The sequence below is a fragment of the Bombus pascuorum genome, chromosome 12, assembly GCF_905332965.1.
Source record: "Bombus pascuorum chromosome 12, iyBomPasc1.1, whole genome shotgun sequence".
Classification (NCBI taxonomy): domain Eukaryota; kingdom Metazoa; phylum Arthropoda; class Insecta; order Hymenoptera; family Apidae; genus Bombus; species Bombus pascuorum.
In genome coordinates, this window is record NC_083499.1 from 4,959,405 (window position 1) to 4,979,555 (window position 20,151).

Sequence of the window (20,151 nt, forward strand, 5' to 3'; positions counted from 1 at the left end):
TTTTAATTTACATCTGTTCTTGATTGACGTAATAAAATACAAAATATATTACCAAATGTCCCCAACAGTAGAACACGAGACATAAGTTAGTTCAATATTATTGCAATATATGTTATCCTCAATATCAATTGCAATTTTATCATGAGAAACATTGAAGCCTCACACTTAAATAGATGTCTAGTTTGGAATCTTGGGATACTAGAATTTTCATCAATCTTTCAAATTAATATCACGTTGCTTCAATCTATTATAAACGATCAACATCCACGATTACAACATGTCGTCCAATTATGAATTCCACACAGTATGTTCGAGAAACCTTAGAGCGTTCGTTTTTGGGTGTCGTGTATCGCAACAGACGAGCCCGGTGAAATAACATCGACTAACAAAGCCTAAGGGATGCTCAGTTTGGACTGATAGGCCATGGTCGCAGAATTCAGCATATATCCGCTTTCGAAACGAGTCTCTTCTTTGAAATTGTTTGCAGAGAAAGCGACATGAAAGCTGGTTTTAAACGTGGCTGGTACTCTATGTAACCATGGAACACACTTATTAGCGGACATTTTTATTTTACTCGTTCGGATTCACGGGACGAATCCATTAACTCGTGTGTTTCCACTCCTCGAATTTCTATCGACGTTCTGACTCTTTGTAAACGTACACTCTTGTCCAAGAGTATGCGGAGACTTGCTGACATTCGATCAAATGTATTTTAATTACAATATTGCGATCAAATAAAACTGCATTGATTTTATTCTATAGCTTTTATTCTATAGATTTTATTCTAGTATATTATAGCTTGATTAAATTGATTTTCGAAAGTCAATATGTAATAATAATAAAACTGACGTTTACAACTAATCTTTGCCACTTTACAAACATTTTACCTTCAGGTTTTTTATCTTTTTAATTATAGGCAGAGTTTTCTAAATTAATAGACTAACTTTCAATGTTAATACAGCTGGTGATATTTAAATAGCAAATGTATCTACCATTATACATAACAAATTTTAAAATATTGCTATATATAAAAGTTGCCATGTTTAGATTTATTAAGTTTTATTTTTTTAATTTTATTTTTATTAATTTAGATTTACAGTCTGCCGATTCCATAACAAAAATGTCAATGTTGCTTCTAATTCATTATTAATTTGTATACCTCAGTAAAATTCACATACCACAAATAACTATCCAAGTATCGTCGACCAAACTTATGAAGATACTTATGAACGATAGCGTAGCTCCAAATGGATCATTTAAGCATTTGACGAAGGTACAAGTAAGAAAACAAACATATAATATATAATGTATCTTAACATATACGAATCGAATCTAGCAAGCTGCTACTTTAACGAAAATAAAAGGAGCAATGACAACGTGGCGTGATTATGTCTCCTCGACGTGAAAATACGTTTTCTCAATCAGTGTTCCGAGACTCTTGCGAAAACGTGCAAGTCAGAAGTGTTCAGCACTTAGCGCATAACGTTTTCGAACGACGAGGAACCAAAGTGGAAAGTTGTTTCCTGCGGAAGAATAGGAAACGTTCCTCTGCTTGAGCCATGAATGGGCATCTTCTTAATGGCGCGCAATATCGCCGGCTTGCATATTGTACGCGTACTTCCGGTATGAAAGGTAATGCCCGTTATTGTCTGGATGCAATCGGCTACACAACAAACGTCGCTCTCAAGGAACGCTTTCCAGGCTTTTCGGAAGAGATCCGTGGATTTCATAGGTAATTTTCTTCCTGGAAATTCTATTCTAAGTGGTATTATCAATGGCAAACGAGACGTTCGTACAGTATAGGCAAAGATAGCCAATTTACATATGGATGGAGCTGGATGAAAGTCATTTTGTTGGCTGTCGTGGAATATTTCATATTCTCCCTAGTTTTTATTTCATTTCACTGGGGAAGTTTTGGAATTATGAATTCATATTACGAAGTTTGAAATTAAATTGTAGTATCTATTCGAAGTTAATTGTTCTACTGGTCTCTTTTCCAAAGTATATGAAAGGGAATTTGACAATTTTATAAGATTTAAAGAAACGTAACTATTTATAACATATTGATAAATTATTCATTGACCCTTATTGGGTTAATTTGTATTTGAGCTAGATCGAAATTAGCTTTAAAAAATTTGTCCTGTTTCCCAAATTTGTTCTAAAATCTATTTTAAAACATGTTTTTACTTTTGTATATTCTCATTGTGTATTGTATTTGTTGTATCATCTTTATCATGGATATTTTAAAACATAGCACAAAAGTATTTCAGTATTTCATTATATGAACATATTTTCCAATATTTTATGGGGAAAATTTACGAATCGTGTCGAAGTCTTCAAGTTTACGTAAGCCTACATGTTTTCAGATATGTTATGCATTTCCCCCATTAGTTTTCCATTAGCGCTTTACAATTACGTTACAGAGTTGTTACGAATAGTCGATCGTTCGAGGGGAACATGGTCGCTTTCTAGCGGAGGAAAGTCGGGAAAAAATGTAGGAAGTACTAATAAACGGCGCAAACTGATGATCTATAATGCACTGACCACGCTACGGCATAGTGATGATATAAACGTTCCACGATACATACATACTTTCTATTTTCGTCGAGCCTACGCTTGTACCACTGAGCTACTTATCAACAAGGATGTAGTCGAATTGGAGGATCTTCTTTTTTCTTCCGTTTCTTCTTTTGTGGAAGTGGTCCACCATTACGTTCCTATATGCACTATACCATTACATCAGTTTAGAAGGTCCTTCTTAATCTGTTTTACATATATTCGAAAAATCAAAGAATCTCAAGATAAAGAATTTGTCAAATAGCAAAATAGTTCTATAAAGTATAATAACTTCAAAAACCGGTTTTATCATTGCGCAGGTATAGACTTTCAAAAATCGATGTTATCATATCGTTGTAGCTATGGTGATTGCGAGGAATAAAATCATTGCAGTTCGATACGACCGCAATTTTGTAATTAAAACATATCTTGTCAAAAGTAAGTTACTTACTTTTGAATCATAGTGTATGCAAGATAGTGTACAATGTGCACGTGTATGCATGGATTTATACATTCGTGGAGGTCATTCACGATTTCCATCGGTCGACGACCTATGGAAGAGACCACTCCACTCGAAACTCATTTAAAAGTACCTTTCCACGAAAGTGTTCCACCGATGACGCACGGATGAGCCCATGCTTGTGATCGAGGATTGGTTATATACGTATGCATGACAATAGAAAGTTAACACGAGAGAGCTCGACCCGGAAGGAACACCGATGATGACGAAGTGACCCACATCCTGTGTGTAGTAGCCTTGGGAGGAAAGGCTGATCTTTCTGGCCTATGGACCGTTTTCTGGTCCGTTAGAAATCCGAAACCAAGACATAAGTCGACAAAAGAATGCATGTGACATCCTTGATTTTCTGAGAAAATTGAATTTAGGTTGTAATTCGATGGCTCAGTCGAAATTTTTCCAGTGAAAAATCAAAATTAGAGAAGAAACATTTGGTTTAATGTTTTGAGAGGCATGGAGATATAGCGTAACAGTCTTTTTGTGTTTCTTTGATTTTGTATTTTAATCATTGAACTTATGAAAGGAAATACGTATCTTGTTAATATTGTTGAAGTGATCGCCACTTCCAGGAAAACTCTACATCTGGTCTTCGGTTTTCTCAAGCGCTAAGGTCACCGATAGCGCATAGACAAAAGAGTGCGTCGATGACAGACCATAAGCGGTACACGTGCGACGTTGGCTTCAGGGTTCTTTTAATCTCAGGGTAATCTGAACCAGCTTACATTGTATTCCACACTTTGTACTTTAATATTCACAATATATATACTTACAATACCTTACAATTTACCCACGCGTTTCTTTAATTCCACATACATCGAATAACCTTAACAAATATAATATAATATAATATCATATATAATAAGTTATATAATATAATATAATATCATATATAATAAGTTATATAATATAATATAATATAATAAACTACAACACAGAATCTGTTTGGCGTGGGAGTTTTTAAAATAATTTTAAAAATACTTGCTCGAGAGTTGTTGTTAGATAAGTTAATTTTAGAGATTGATATGGACATAAAAGCTATGGGACGGAAGCTTCAAAACTTCTTTACTGTCACCTGTTTACGTCAGTTCGATGATGACCGTTAAAAGCATCTAGTCGATATTCGCTTTAAAGTGGAAAGTTCTGCTATTCATTTAGTTAATCAGCAAACAGTTATTCATTGTAAAATTATAAAATAATTTTCGAGGAACATAAACGACATAGTTAGCTACAAAAATTAGATAGTTTGTAAATTTTATATAAAAAATTGAATCGCTTAGACAATTTCTTCATTTTATTATCAGAATACATGATTCATATTCAACATCCAAAAGTCGAGCAATTTGTACGTAAATTCCAATTTTATGCGATTTCAATTATCAATTCACCTATTTATCTATAAAAAATAATTCCAACAGACTCTAAATAACAAATATTTATAATCGTACAAAAAGAAAAGAATGAACGCAGTAAAAAATCATAGATCAAGAACCGAATTCAGGATACTCATATACTTGTCTAACCAATAGTAGAAACTTCCTCCATTATTCTTTCCAACGAAGTATACTTTAAAACGAGAAGAGAAGGAAAATTATAGCATCATAAAGCTAAATTCAAGAAATTTATCCAAATCTCTTACATTTTTTACTGCTTTGATTCATAGTATTCGTATCGTTAGCCTAATCGAAAGTAAAATTTCTTTCCATTGTGAGTTTGTAATCGCAGAGATTACTATAACATAGCAATTATGCTGCAGGCAATATTCCAAGGCAACGTTCCTTGTTTAAGCGTTTCACCACGATGAAATTGTTGCGCAGATATGCGAAGAGCGCGGGCCACGCTTTTTGGGTATCAATTACTAGCGGGCCGCGTAGAAATTAGAATTTTCGGCATAATAGCGGCGTAACGACCGTTCCGGAGTAATCTTAACGTGATCATCGATGTAATTACCAGAACGATGGCGGATGAAGGGAGTCGCGGATACGCTCTCTTTCTCGATGCATTATTCATACGGACGGGATATACCCTAAATTCAAAGGCTTCCCAGAGGATGTAACCGTTGGTAATTTTGCCATCGACGCAAGCCCGGTGTCGTACGAAGCTTGAAATAGCAGATATGAAAATCGTCCTCTTTTCTACATTTCGTGATGCTACGTAGATCTCTTGCATTTAAAGATTATACGAGAAAAATATATAACGCTATTTTCGTTATCACTGAATCTATGATTTTGAAGATACAATTTTAATACTTAAGAATCCTTAAGTACCATGAGTGATAATTTTATCCGGTATATATTTTTCTCTATTTTGTAAATCAATCGAAACCTATGAATGCAAGTGATTGTTTTATTATTATTTGACATTGGGTAAAAAATAGAGGAATTGCTGTTTGCGATGGTTATAAATAACATCAGGATGATGTTATCGTGGGATGATGTTAATCCTTAACTACTGTACACGTTGAGACATACGTAATTGCTATAGGCGGTCTCACAGACCGCTAATGTTTATTGCATTGTTACGCACACACAAATACAAGTGTTTTTCCTTCATACATTAATAAGGAAGAGACGCAAGTCTGATTAAACAATATCAAATGTATTGAAAACATCTTTCTTTAATTATGCAGAAAGGTAGAATGAAAGCTTCACACACGTTCTATAGTAGCTAAAGGATGAAACAAAATTTACATATGGAGAAATTTCAACCACGATAGTTTTTAGGCATAAATAGGGCACGGTTAACAAGAGAAATATGTAATTAATTAGGTTTAAAGATACGAAGGTCGGCTGATAATTAACGCACATCACCTGTATTTAAGAATACATAATCTAAAAAGAAAATGAAATTGCAATTAATTAGATACGAAACACCGTATTTATTTTTTAATATAATCGCTGCTATCTTCGATGCATTTTTGTCAACGGGTGACGAGCTTCTTCATTCTGCCAATGCAGAATTCTGTCGACCTACTTTTGGCGAAGGACTTCACACTTGCCTTGACTTTATCGTCTGACATAAAATGAATACTTTCCAAGGTCCCCTTCTATTTGGGAAAGAAATGGTAAAAAATATCGGAAGGAATCAGATTTGAACTACAACATTTGAGCCGGCCAATTTAACTTGCCAATGGAAACGGTTCCACATAAATGCGCTAAAGCAAGTCGCCTTGGGTTGGCTTAGCTGGTCAGTAGATTTCCGGCTCAAGGCGGGCGTGGAACAATTTGAAATTCTAAACTCGCAAAAGCATCAAATGTTGTGCGTGCGGTATGCGGCCGAATGTTGTCACGCTGCGATGATATTCAGTTCGAGTTCCAAATCTGGCATATAGACATCTCCGCAAATGCTTCATGGTCTTTAATATCGTGGCATACACGTGCTAGTTAACGGCGAAGAATTTCCGCAGGCGCAATGTTTACCGCCGTCAGAAACTCGATTACTGCATTTCGCTTGAATCTCGTTGACATCGCATTGATATTCAACCTCACTCTAAACGTTACTGTTCGTGATTGCGACAAACAAACTTATTGAAAATCGGTATGTTTATAAAGGAGGGATGTAGTTATAAAATGAGCGATCACGCAGAGCCTTAACTCTTTTTGTTCTTGCGATACAGACGAGTGTGCATTACTTATCAGCCGATCATCGTATAAACTATAAGGTGTTTTAATCATGGAAGATTATAAGGTACCGTATATGTATAGCATGAGAGGATGAAAAATATAATAACGTGATAATAAATATCTCTGAAACGTTCACAATAATGAAAAAAAAGATTAATTTATCAAAAGCAATTAAAATCACCCTCTTATTAAGATGAATTTTTCGGAAAGCGTTTTAAGCTAAAAAATTGCTCGCCTGTAAAAAATGGGCACTATATCTCATTATTGAATTATGAATATTTATGCATATGCAGGAGGTTGAAATTTAAATAACGTAGTTATAAAAATATACATGCAAAAATATACGAACTATCCAAAATATTCATTAATTTAATTAATTCATAATATATCGCAGTATTTGTTTTTCATCCTTTTCAGTGCTCGTAAAAAGCATAAATTTGCATAAACGTTTATAATCCACCTGTTATATGGTTTCTGGTTTGTGGTTCTTATTTGCATTTCCTAAATGAAACAATCGATGTGCATTTAATATCGTGAAGAAGATGAAGACGAAGAAAAAGGGAGACGAACACTTCTAAGAGAAGCTTGGAAGTTCTTCCATAGACTTAAATTGAATTTTCATGAAAAATACGAAGTTCCGCATCGTTATTAAAAGAGAGTGGCTCGTTTAAATTTGAGATTAAAGTAAAACACACTGAAGGAAGGGGAATTAATGTAAGAGACTGCCCTAAGATTTGAGAATATTTAACAAAACGTGCGCAAACAAAGTGAAAGACACGTTGAAAGCGAAAAAAAGCTGGAAGAACAAGCTACTAAAGGCTGCTTTGACATATTTCTTAATATCTAATATAATTCGTATCGACGATAATCTGACACTGTAAAGGAAATATATGGCATGGCCAATGACTTTGATCATTTCGAGTACCTGCAATATTTTTAGAGATATGGGAAAATTAGGTTTACAAAAGTCGTAAACGAAAGGGACCATAATGTTAGTTGAAATCAGTCAATCAGTTGAAATTATAAATTCAGTTTCGTAAATTTTAGAAAACTCTGGTCTGTTAAAAAAAAATGAAAAATGTCGAAATTGTACGCTATTTTGCATTAGATACGACAAAGAAATAACTCTTTTCTAAACTAAACTTTTTCATTCCAAATTTCTTGTCACTCTATTACATCATCAAAAGTTTAAAAAATCCATGAAATTGTTTAAAATTTCCTACCAAGCATCCTGAGGTTTCACTCTAACAATTTTACGAGGAAAAATATCGAAGATACCGCGAGAGGCGAGGGAATGAGAAACAGGAAGGGGAAAGCAAATCTTCCCTTTTTTTTTTACCTTTAATCATCTTTTTAGCCCTGTTGGAACGGTGGCCACAATGAAAATATCCGTGTACCAGAGCGGAATGGGTGGAAGGGTGGTGGCGGGCGAAGAAACGTCTCCGACGTCGAAGTTGTAACGAGGAACAAAGGAAGGTGAAAAGAAACGAAAACGTCGCCGACAATTCGTAGATCTCGAAGCTGACTCTGGGGCTCATGAATAACGGAGAGGAACGCATTAGAATATTCTCCGCGGCATAACGAATAAGGAGACATAACTTCCATTGTTATTCTCCCTTTTAAAGAAGGGAATCCCTAAGTTGCACGAGCGCGTTGTCCTCGTCGCTTTGCCCACGCCGCAGATGCAGTTTTCCAAGAGTGCCACTTGCAACCGGTTATAGAATTAAAGATTATTTTCCATCTGCCTATTAACAGCGAGACAAAGATAAAACGACGTTGGGTCGATGTTCTTGAACTGAAAAATTAATTGCAATCTGCGACCACTGCGCCACGATCGTTCTATTGTTGAATACTGCAGCTATTATCCCATCTTCTTTCTGTTTAGAAAATGTACCGTTATGTTTTATATGGTGAAAGAAAAAACTTTTTGTATTTTCGTATTCTTCCTTTTAATATTAGTGGAAAATCAGTTTTTGATGTACAAGAAAATATACAAGAGAATTAGTTTGGTACTGATAAGTTATTTGTTCTTTTTTTCTTTGAGAGGGAGAAGTATTTCATAGTTTCATATTTCTTTTAGTTCCTTTAGTATCGTTTTATTAAGATGTACTTAATGTGGATTTTTTAAGGACAGGCTTAATAATACCGTTATGGAAACGACAGGTCAAACTTTTTTAATCAAGGAAGATGGTAGGAATGAAGACAGACACAATTCATTTAACTTTATAAATGTTCCCAATAATGGCGATAATTTCCCTTATAACAAGAGAAATTACGCTTCTTTTAGTTAATTTATATTATGGGGTTTTGCATTTTAGAGAGACAGGCATACCAATAAAGTATTGAACAACTAATATTATCTGGACAACATGTGCTCTGTTTTCAAGAGTAAATTAGTAGCACTTAAATGCATTACAATTCATTAATAGATTTGCTAGAAAATATTTTATAATATTTTAAGCCTCTAAAAGTGCCATCATACTTATTAGCAATATGATAATCTCAAGTTCATTCATTCAAGACATTAAAGAAACATATCTTACAATAATCGTGAAGGGAGAAATGTAACAATACGCTTTAATACCACTGTAATATGACACTGTAATATAATAATACAAATATAATACCACTATATATTGGTATTAAAAGAAACGAACAAGCAGATAAAGTAGCAAAACTAACAGCTAAGACCAAAGAAAATAATAAAGTTATGCACTACGTCACATGCAATGATACAAGAAACTATTTAAATACTTTCATAAAATAGCATTCCATAGGAGCATTAGCTATAAGATACATGGAAATATATAGAGCAAACGGATGGAGATATGGGATGGCAAATATTTCCAAACATGATTAATCCAACAATCCAATCGTCAATTAGCAGAATTAGGATCAGCCACCCAGCACTGACTCGTTCATGTCTACTCAACTACCATAAACCTCAATGCAAATCTGCAAACAACGCAAACTGATATTGTCTATTAAACGTATCATACTAGAGTGCAGAAACTATGATCATAAGAAAAAAGCCACTAAACTGTCTAATGATATAACGAAATTGTTGAACTTCAGCTGAAAAATGGTGAACCTTCCCTTCAACTGCTGAGATCTACAAAATTGTATTTAAAATTATAGACTGTTAACTGTGCTGCGTTGCTAATTATCTCTGCTGTAAGCAACGTTAAACACACACACACACACACACACACACACACACACACACACACACACACACACACACACACACAAGTCTTTGAAATTTCCTTCCATAATCACAATGTGAGAAAACGGAATTTAATAAAATCAGTGTGCTGCAATAAAATCATTCTTAGCACTTGACTCTTCCCTATACGAGTCAAGATACACCTAAATTTCGATCACATCGGTCGGTATGAAATTTTTCGTGCCTTTAATTTCGACGAGGAGAGGTATCAAAGAAAAATGAAAAACTGTCCGGTTGTTGCTTTCAATTGGCAGAGCAACTTCCCTCCGGCTTCTAAGAAGAAACTTTTTCCATTACGGATCTATAATCCCGAGCTTTATTGGCCCCGGAAACGGCGAAACGTAACTTTAAGGTACTTTAATAGTAACGGTTCCACGCGGAAAGAGGAAACAGAAAATGTGTTACTCCTTGGATCTTGATTCCGTCACGCGCTCCAACTTTCTCTCCCCGAAATATTTGAAGGTCCGATTAATTATTTTCTCGGCTATAACGGCCTCCTTCGGCTCTCTGCTTACGATCAGGCAGCTTTCTGACCCCGATAGAAAAATAAATTCGTGTCTAGCGTGTACTTACCTTTCAATTTAATCTCATTTATTATCATTAATATTATCGAACTATGTAGTCTTTCCCATTTTATCTGGATAAAAGGAGCACAAGGCTTCTCCATTAAAAACTGCTTCAATAACCAATTAAATAAGAAGCTTCAAAAAATCAATATGCATTACTCTGATTATAGGCCATCAGTGGCGGACTTGATGAAATATACATATATAAAACCTATCGTATCGTACCTCATCAATCGGTTGTATAAATAACAAAAAATGTATGGGTTTCTGAATTGCAGTGTAAATTTTATATCTCTGTATTCATCTGTTTTTAATTTATCAACAATTTCTCATGCATTTACACAAAGCTGGTTATATTTTAGTTTACTAAATGGTAGTATAAGTAGCAAAATGTTAAAATTTTATATACCTAAATACTCTGAATTCGATAATAATTCTTGAATCCTTGTTAACCACATACAATAATAAAAGCAGTCGGTTATTCCACGTTTCGTTCTATTGAAACTCACTGAAATATTGACGTGAATAACAAAGAGATGCACCATGCTGAAATTACATATGAATTTCAAATTTCAAATTGAATTTAGATGCATGAAATTTTTTTATCGAGTAGCAATTTTTCAACCGTTATCAGATCGATAGATACGATTATCCGGGAATAAAATATTCAGGCGCTCGAGATTTGCTAAACGTACGTACGTACGTACGTACATATATGTATGTATTATGTATGTACAGTCTTTTTATACATCGTGCGATCGCGTAAAATTATCGGAGAAACGCATATCACCGGTTTAAAATCGTTTCATTCTATTTTTCCTCTCTGGACAATTTCAGATATAGCGAGCCGATTAAAAAATCACTTGATGCGCTGAGGATGCGCCGTGATTTCTGCAACGGTGGGCTTGCCTGCGCCGTTGTGTGGGTGTCATCGACCTGCTGGCTGCTACTATCTTTGTCATCGTCGGTCACAGCAGGTACGTCTACCTTTTTTCTACATCGTTTATTTTATTTCTCTCTCCCCCCTCCCCACCTCCTTTTCTCCTTTTTTTCTTCTATTTTATTTCCAGCAATTTCCCCGCCCTAACTCCGCGACTCGTTCGCCTGTAATGATTGGTCCCGAATTATTGAAAGAGCGGCCATTAGCAAACAATAGAGGCCTGTGTAGCTGTGTTCACGTTCGACCAACGAGGCAGTGACGACGTGCACGGGGTGACGCTGTGAAAGAGATAGAAAAAGAATTAAAAAAAGGAAGGCAAACTCTTGAAACGGGCGTGCATCTACATATAATGCTACGCCACAGACGTGATCGGATTTCGAGAGATGTCCTCTCACCGGCAGATTCGTCCTTGGTATTGCGAAAAACCACCGGAAAAAGCCAAGCCCATCCTTAGGAGAGGCTTAATCCTTTTTATCCTCCTTCAAACACCTCGTCAACTGGAGATATTTCCATGTTTTTGTACACAGGCTCGCGAAACTACTCGAACCATTGTACACAAACATGATACAATTGTCACGATTAAATTGAAGTATAGAAGTTGTGGGGTATTTATTACGAGCATATCGTAAAAATCATGAAATTATTTTAAACAGTCAATTATCCACTATTTCAACAGACCTCGATACTCAATGGGACTAGCTTTATCGTTAATTACGTGTTTGATGCTTTGTGTCTTATGACTTGTATATACATTTCCAAATTGATCTCTTTTACCAATATAATCATGACAATCGTGTCTCGTTACAACGCTAATGAAATTTTAAAATATTTTGCATAACGCAAATGATACTACCGTCAGCCAGTGTATTTTATTTATTCATGATAGAGGGCACAAACAATAATATTGCAAGATTGATAAAGGTAGAAATGCTCGTAATGTATGACGATTCATGGACGTATTCATTTCAAAATTGTCGAGGATATTTTAGTATTCACGTTACCAACGCTCTCTCTAAAGTAACGTTGCATCTAAAATCCTGCTTCATATTTCATCGAACAACGTCCTGGCTCGGATAAAAGATTCAACCGTCGCGCGCGTCGTGTCGTAAGATACTTCTTGTATTTTTTAAGGACGAACGGAATGTTCGTCCAACAAAATATTAATCAATGCTATACGATCCAAATAGTAGTAGTAAAAAAACGTTAGGTTACCGTAAGTTTGATTCTTAATATTTTAAGAGTACGTTAAATCACTTTAAAACTGACTTGTCCGGCTATAAAAATTGGTATTAACAACATAGTTACACGACATTAAGGTACATATATAATATTATATAGATCTCGACGAAACACGGGAGGGATCCCCTAATCGATGAGTTAATTATTTGTCGAGGATTATACATCGGTAAGCCACGGTACGTCCTCCAGGCAAATGAACGATGTCACTTAACGAGACGTTAATTAGCAGGTGAAATTGCCAGTGAACAGTGGACGTTGAACGATATAGGTGTTGAAGACTTCGATCGATTCGCAATGTGTTACAACAGGATATCGGTTTCTCGTCTCGATAAATATCAGGCCGGTGAAACGATTTGCATACTACAACAAATAACAAATTGAATCTCTCGCACCGTTAAAGTGCATTCTACTCTGCATTCCTCCGTCTCGTCGCCTGTGTCCGCCTTTGCGTCTTTCCTTTCTTATGAACACGTTTCCTCTTCGTCGATCAGAATGCGTTTCTTCATTTCCTCTGCCTCTTTGACATTCTCGCCGATCCCTACCTTGTTTCTTTATCGTTTACGCGTCCACAGAGATTCCTGAGATATTTTTGTTCCCTATTGAATTCTATACTATATATATAGCCATAATAACATGTAAAAACGGCACATGATTCCTTGTAAGAAAATAAGGAAAAAATATGGAACAACATTTTTACATTCTCTCGTAGTACTTCTCTCTCTCTTAGTTTTCGAAAAAATCAAGTTCCATAATTTATCAACTATAATTAAACACGGCTAAATCCGGATTGAACAGTAGTGGATAATCGATAAGAGGTCATTCTATTTGTGAAAATAAGTCAAAAATATGAAATAACAATTTTTCCATCAAAGGCTTCATTTTCAAGGAAATAGAGCTTCAATATATTTCGTTAAGAATCGGCTCAGCACACCCATATAATTAATTTTTAAATTTCTTTCTTTCGGACACACGTAGAATGACCTCCTGTCGATATTTACTTCTATCCAGTCCGGAATTAATCATGTTCAAGTATATTCGATAAATTTTTAAACCTGATTTTCTCGGAAATTAAGTCGAGAGTGATCTAATTTTATTTTATGCTTTTTTATTATTTTTCCATAAGGAATCGCGTCGTATCAGCATTTATATGTCATTCGACTGGGTCGTATGTATAGTATAATACAAAGGTTGAATGAGTGAATTCATTGAGAATGAAATAAAGTAGGGAGAGTTTATTTGTGAATTTTGCATGAATAGATAATTAATTCTTGTGATAAAGAGAATTTCATTCGAGAAAATAGAGCTATGTGGGTAGAAAATGGTAATTTAAAAATTTTATGATGCGCGATGTGCTACTCTGTGGTGAAAGGAGTCAATGACACATACACTACCGTTCATGGATATACGCACGATTTCAGAAGTCGATATACACTGCTTGTGCATTAAATAATTTACGTATATTTTAAAATTAATTTAATCCAATTTTGAAATCTACTTTCTTAATTTAAGATACGTGCTTTTAAAGTTTGAGCTCCAAAACATGATCCCTTAAATATCTTGAATACTATGAAGGGGAGATAAATTTTGTAAGTAGAAAAATTTTGTGTTTTTGTACGGCAAAATACGTCTGTTTAAACAAATTAAAAAAGAATGGATTCACTAATATAGTATAATATAGTATATATAATATAGTATATATAGTATATAGTTTACTAATATAGTATAAGTATAAATCAATAAATTAAATCGATGTAGTATAGAATACAGAAATTCCGAATTGAAAATTGATCTGTTACAGTTTTCTAAAATGATCTAAATTGTACAACGCGAAATTCGATCGTCAGAATGTTGTAATAGGGAAACTAGTTCGTTGCGATGAGGATTAACGAAATGATTATAATAGAGCGTAAAGAAAGAGGACGATGGTCAACGAACCGGAAATTCGGGTAATCGGATGTGCCGTAGATTTCACTAGACTTTTATGAAATCTTTAACGGCGTGAAAATGTGGTATGTGGTATATAGAGAGTCAAAGTAAAAAGTCGATTGGCATGCATCGCATGTATCTTTCTATCCCATATGCTCGACGAGTGTAATCGTGCGTATACTTTCCCTGTATGGCTTCTATAAAATCGTTTTACTCAACCAGATTTCTCATCTTTGAACTAAACAATGAAATAAATACTGAGTCATAAAAGTGACTCATGAACGATCGATGACTTCATATTTCGAGGCTATAGCATCTTTTTAGAATAGGTATTATAATAAAGTTTAATAAAATCACGATCTAGTACAATTAAAATTAATATTTTAGCAAATTACCAGACACCGAATGAGTCTGATATTGATATTGATACGAGCATGATATTTCTCTAAATCATAATTATTTTAAAGTTACAATTGATCAGATTTTCTATCAACTTTAGACTCATCAATAAAAAAAGTTCTCTACATATATCTTGTATTACAAAATGCTTCAAAACTCTTCGAAACTCACTTCCAACTGTTGCTGGTTGCTCCAACGTAAACCAGCCTCAACAGCCCCAGGGTAACATTTTCGGAAGCAAACTTTTCAAACTATCTGATCTTTTTCCCACTCTTCGAAAGATTTAACAACCATCGACTTAGCCAATACGGCTCCCGAGACGTTCCCAGCTATCTGCAAAAAGGATCCGTGGAAGCACGTTCGACGTGTATACGCAAGTTCTTGGTCGAGTTAACGAGAAAAAGGGTCGCGTGACCGGAGGCACTTGCTGTTAATCGAGCAGTCGTCTCCGTTGCATTCGAATCCCGTGGCCATTCTACACTCTGTTCCTTTTTGTCTGTCCAGTGGTTCGGCCTACGGCTTGCTATAAAGTTTGTAGTCGCCGAATTAGAACCACTCAAAACTTTCAATGTTTTTCACTCATTTGGTATAATTGAGAGTCGCGTACAAACTTTAATAGCAAAGTTTAATTGTTAACTACTATGGTGTTATATGCATACGCCCGTGAAAATATGTGAACACATACTATAGAAAACTTTTATACACATGCTATATATGTATTTTATTAAGTTTAATTTGATTATAGATAATCCTACTGAACATCGAAACTTAATAATATATACGAATGTTATGGATAATTGACTGTCTAAAATATATTATTGCAATGTTTTTTAATACGTAATTTAAAGTGATATCTTGATGGATAAAGAGGTAGCAAGTGTTGTTTCTAATTACTATATGATTCATCGTTAATTTGCACACTTTCGTAAATTTCATATACTGTTGCTATAATACAAATCAACTAAGTGTCATATCGTTATACGTACGTATATACTTATGACCACATATACTCATATACTTATGATATTAGGGAGTGTAGCTGTATGTAGCCCTAATTCGATAGTCAGGTACGTGCCTGTGAGCGAAGCACAGAACTGGAAGCTACTGGAAGACGATGGAAACGTGTTCGTAGCACGTTAGGCGAGTAGTAAGTGTGGCAGTAGGATGTGAGGAACCGTTAGCTCGACTCCGGCTATTTTTATTATTATTATCGTCGCGCTGCACTTCAACGCTGGTGCTTGAGAACGAAAGCAGCGCTGTTCCGCGAGATCCATACGCGAGCTGTCCGTGAGATCGCCTCGATGTTCTGACCTATAAAACCGGCTCCGTTCTTCGCGTGGTACGACGATGATGATAATGATGATGATTCCGTTGCTAAGATCCGCCGAATGTTCGTTCCGTTACGCTCGAATAAATTTGTGTCGAGGTGTGCCGTTTTTTACGCCGCTTCGAAGACATTCCGGGACGAGGAAATATTTTTCTTTCCTTCATAATCTCTTCCGCGTATTAATTGAAAGAGGCGGCAGAGTTTGAAGGAGAAGGAGAACATTCGCCGAAATTGAGTCCTCCCGAGAGTCAATTTTTAATGTAAATTTTGACATAGAAGCTTCCTTCTTCTTTTTCTTCATCGATTTGTCGCAGCGATTAAAAATAAAAGATTCTTAGATCACTGCTTAAAATGAACTTAAGGAGGCTTTAATAGAATGTGGAAATATGTAGTTTCCAACTACTTGAATTATCTACGAATCGACTAACTCTTTCAGGACCCAATTTCTTTAGTCTGTGAGAAAAATTATATACAAGAAATAAAGATGATAATCAAATCTCTAGTACTTCTACTATTACAGTTAATATAATAATTGAAGCGAAATGATTATACTTTAATCATAAACTACATATACTTTAATATTTATATTAGAAAGTATATCATATTTTTTCATTATCACACAAAGTACACATATTACTCGTATTACAGAGCCATCGTTGAAAGCAATAGGTCGATGCCCAGCCTTCGAGGAGCAGAACGTGTGTCCCGCAAGAGCGCCAAATTGCGAGAATGACTTCCAGTGTCAGGCGTCGGGGGAACGTTGCTGCAAGACAGCTTGCGGCACGAAATGCGTCATCGGCGAGCTGACAGGATGTGAACAGCTGGCGCAGGCAGCCGTGAGAAGATCGCGCGCCCTTGGTCCACGTGGACCGTCGCAATTTATACCAAAGTGTAACAACGAGACTGGCGAGTTCGAGAGGATACAATGTGATCCGCGAGAGAAAAACTGCTGGTGCGTGGACGAAATCGGTGCCGAAGTTCCAGGTACTAGGGGATCCTCCAAGGATGTGATCGATTGCGATAATCCCCGCGAGTGTCCCGCACATAGCTGTCGAATGCTTTGTCCACTAGGCTTTGAGGTAAACTTTCAAATATATCTTGAAATATCAGCTAAGATATATCCATAAGAAATACGATAAATAAGATATTATAGATAAGATTTTTTTGATCTTCAAATAAAACAAAAAATCTAAAAATCTAGAAATATAATACTCTCATGTATCTGATCTTCTTTTAATTGGCTACATTTTCGGTTAAGATGCATGTGTTATAACGGAATTCTTTAATTATAGTTCTTTAACAAAATAAGCGTGTATTCTTGTTTTAAAAGACTGGCGTAATTGAACTTCGAGAAATTAAATTTAAGAAATAATTGCTAATTACCAATGATATATAAGTAAAGAACATCAAACATGTATAATTATCTCTAACAACTGCATTACGGATGCTCATACATTTATGAGTTCAAAGGTGCAGAATTATACAGATGAATACATATAATATACACAAATAACAATTCACTGTCAGTAGAACAAATTCCTCTTTAGGTTCCATTTGTTCCACTCATAAAGTTGCATAAATATCCTTAATTGCATACACATCCTTCACCTACTTTATAGCCAACGATATAGAACCAAAAGAAGAAAGTATCAAAATGATCCCGTCCTACACAATTACCCATAAGACCTCTTACGAGAAGCAAAATCTCGACTTTATGCAATACTCCGTAGCAGCTGCTAACTAGTTATTTCCACTCGCAGATCGAGCCGAAAACTGGCTGCGCTAAATGCGAGTGTCGAGATCCTTGCCGCGGGGTCGCCTGTCCGGGGACCAGTCAAACGTGCGAGTTGATTGATGTAACATGCGCCCGTCCACCGTGTCCACCAATTCCCAGTTGCCGTAAAGCGAAGTCACTGTCGACGATTTGCCCAGCCGGTGAACCGCTGCAAATCACGGACTCGCCGAGGCCATTCCTCTGCGGCGACTCGCCAGGGAAACCGACCTGCCCGCCGATGTATAGCTGCCTGGTGGAACCGAAACAGGAATACGGGGTCTGTTGTCCATCCAACATTAATTTAAAGAGACCAGGAACGTGTCCATTGGAGGAGCCAGCTATTTGTGGCAATTCCTGTCAGCATGACTTAGAGTGTCCAGGTCCGCAGAAATGTTGCAAGAGCGAGAAGTGTGGAGGAGGAGTTTGCTCTGTTCCACAGGGGCTCAGTGCTTGCCACAGAGACCGTGTGCTGGCGGAAATGCTGAGTATTTCTGAGAGGCAAGGCCGTGGATATGTTCCTCAATGCACGGAAGGTGAGGATCTAAGGATGAATAGGAATCTTTGATTAAATCGAATAGTTAGGTTGGGCTTAGTTATTCAAGAGAGATTGTTTGGTGAAAGATAACACTCTACAATAGAATCATATTTGTTTGGATCTGCTGGTGGATAAGTAAACAGTTTATGCACATAGACAAACAGTCTGTATGTATAATAATAATATACTGATTGTATCAGTGTCAACTATTGCTGGTTCAGATAATAAGTTTACATTCCTAGTTAGATAAATATGTAGCGGCACATGAGTCAAAGGACGATGCGAACCGAGAGCGACTCATGTTGTTGTTTTGCCTTGAGATATTGACGCCGTCTTGACTTACCAAACGTTGCAATGAACAAACTTCGGAAAAAACAACGTCGCCGCTACGTGCAACCGTCAATCGAAGTTGCGTTTAAACTTTCATCGTTAAGAGAATCAGTCTTTCTTTAGATCAGTTATCTTTGATAGTTATAGTTAGTGAGTATCGAGCAATCTTAGAGAGAATATCATCGAGCGAACGTACTCATTACCGTGTATACGCATAACGAGCGACACTTAGCGAACAACGATGAACTCTGTACTACAAATAGTTTTAAATATATTTGACTATACCAAATATCCACTCGTCTCATCAATAGATACACCAACACGTCTAATCATCCTCCACAAATATGTTTATAATTGAAATGGGATTCTATTGTATTATACTTTTGAGAATTTTTGAGAAACAAATTGTATCATAACATTTTTAATTTGTTGATATGCTTTGGGAGTTAAAAATATATTAAATGTAAGAATTTGAGTATCCCTTTTGAATTATTTTAACAACATTGATTATGAAGATCGTAAATAACTGTGTTTTTATAATCTTTTAATAAAATAAACATTATTAATATTTTCAAACTTGTAGATGGAGGATACGAAGGTAAACAATGCTCGAGGAACGGATTGGTTTGCTGGTGCGTGGATAATAACGGTCGAAAAATATCTGGAACCATGGGACCAGCAGATAAAGTCGATTGCAAGTCAATAACGAAGGGAAGATCACTTCCAGCGTCTTGTGTTTCCCAACAGTGCGCCCAAGTTTGTCAATATGGATTTAAAACTGATGCTTCCGGTTGTCCAACTTGCGAATGCGACAATCCTTGTGAAGGGTAAGTGTACAATTACATTCACTTAGATATAGTATATTTCATAATAACACCTTATGCTTCTAACTGTTTTCTTCCTCAGTTTTCCGTGTCCGGTTGGAGAACAATGCGTTCTGCATCGTGAAGACGGTTGCCCAGACTTTCTCTGTCCAACCAGACCAGAATGTAAACCGAAGAAAACTTATCAGAGTCCTTGTGTCTATGGAACTCCCCTTATCGATAACGAACGGAACGCTGTAACTTGTTCTGAGAACGAAACTTGTCCACAAGGCTACAAATGCACCGTTGTACCGGAAGCTGGACAATCGGTGTGCTGCATGACGTCAGCCAATTCCACAAAACCACAAACCAGTAAGTCCACTAAAACTTAAA

The 20,151-nt window shown here is 36.0% G+C and overlaps 1 protein-coding gene across 3 annotated transcripts in view; it reads left to right on the forward strand.

Moving 5' to 3' along the window:
* Positions 1-20,151, forward strand: part of LOC132912500 (balbiani ring protein 3) — a 32,831-nt gene that overhangs the window by 9,003 nt on the left and 3,677 nt on the right. Inside the window, exons 1-7 of one of the 3 annotated variants that reach the window (XM_060969954.1) lie at positions 6,674-6,757; positions 8,051-8,169; positions 11,323-11,462; positions 16,965-17,395; positions 18,077-18,623; positions 19,539-19,782; positions 19,862-20,130. In XM_060969954.1, coding sequence (XP_060825937.1) covers positions 6,743-6,757; positions 8,051-8,169; positions 11,323-11,462; positions 16,965-17,395; positions 18,077-18,623; positions 19,539-19,782; positions 19,862-20,130 — 1,765 coding nt within the window. In that variant the 5' untranslated portion in view covers positions 6,674-6,742. Of the gene's footprint in view, positions 1-6,647; positions 6,758-8,050; positions 8,170-11,322; positions 11,463-16,964; positions 17,396-18,076; positions 18,624-19,538; positions 19,783-19,861; positions 20,131-20,151 lie in introns of those variants that run through there. The other 2 variants (XM_060969956.1, XM_060969955.1) reach the window with 2 other exon arrangements.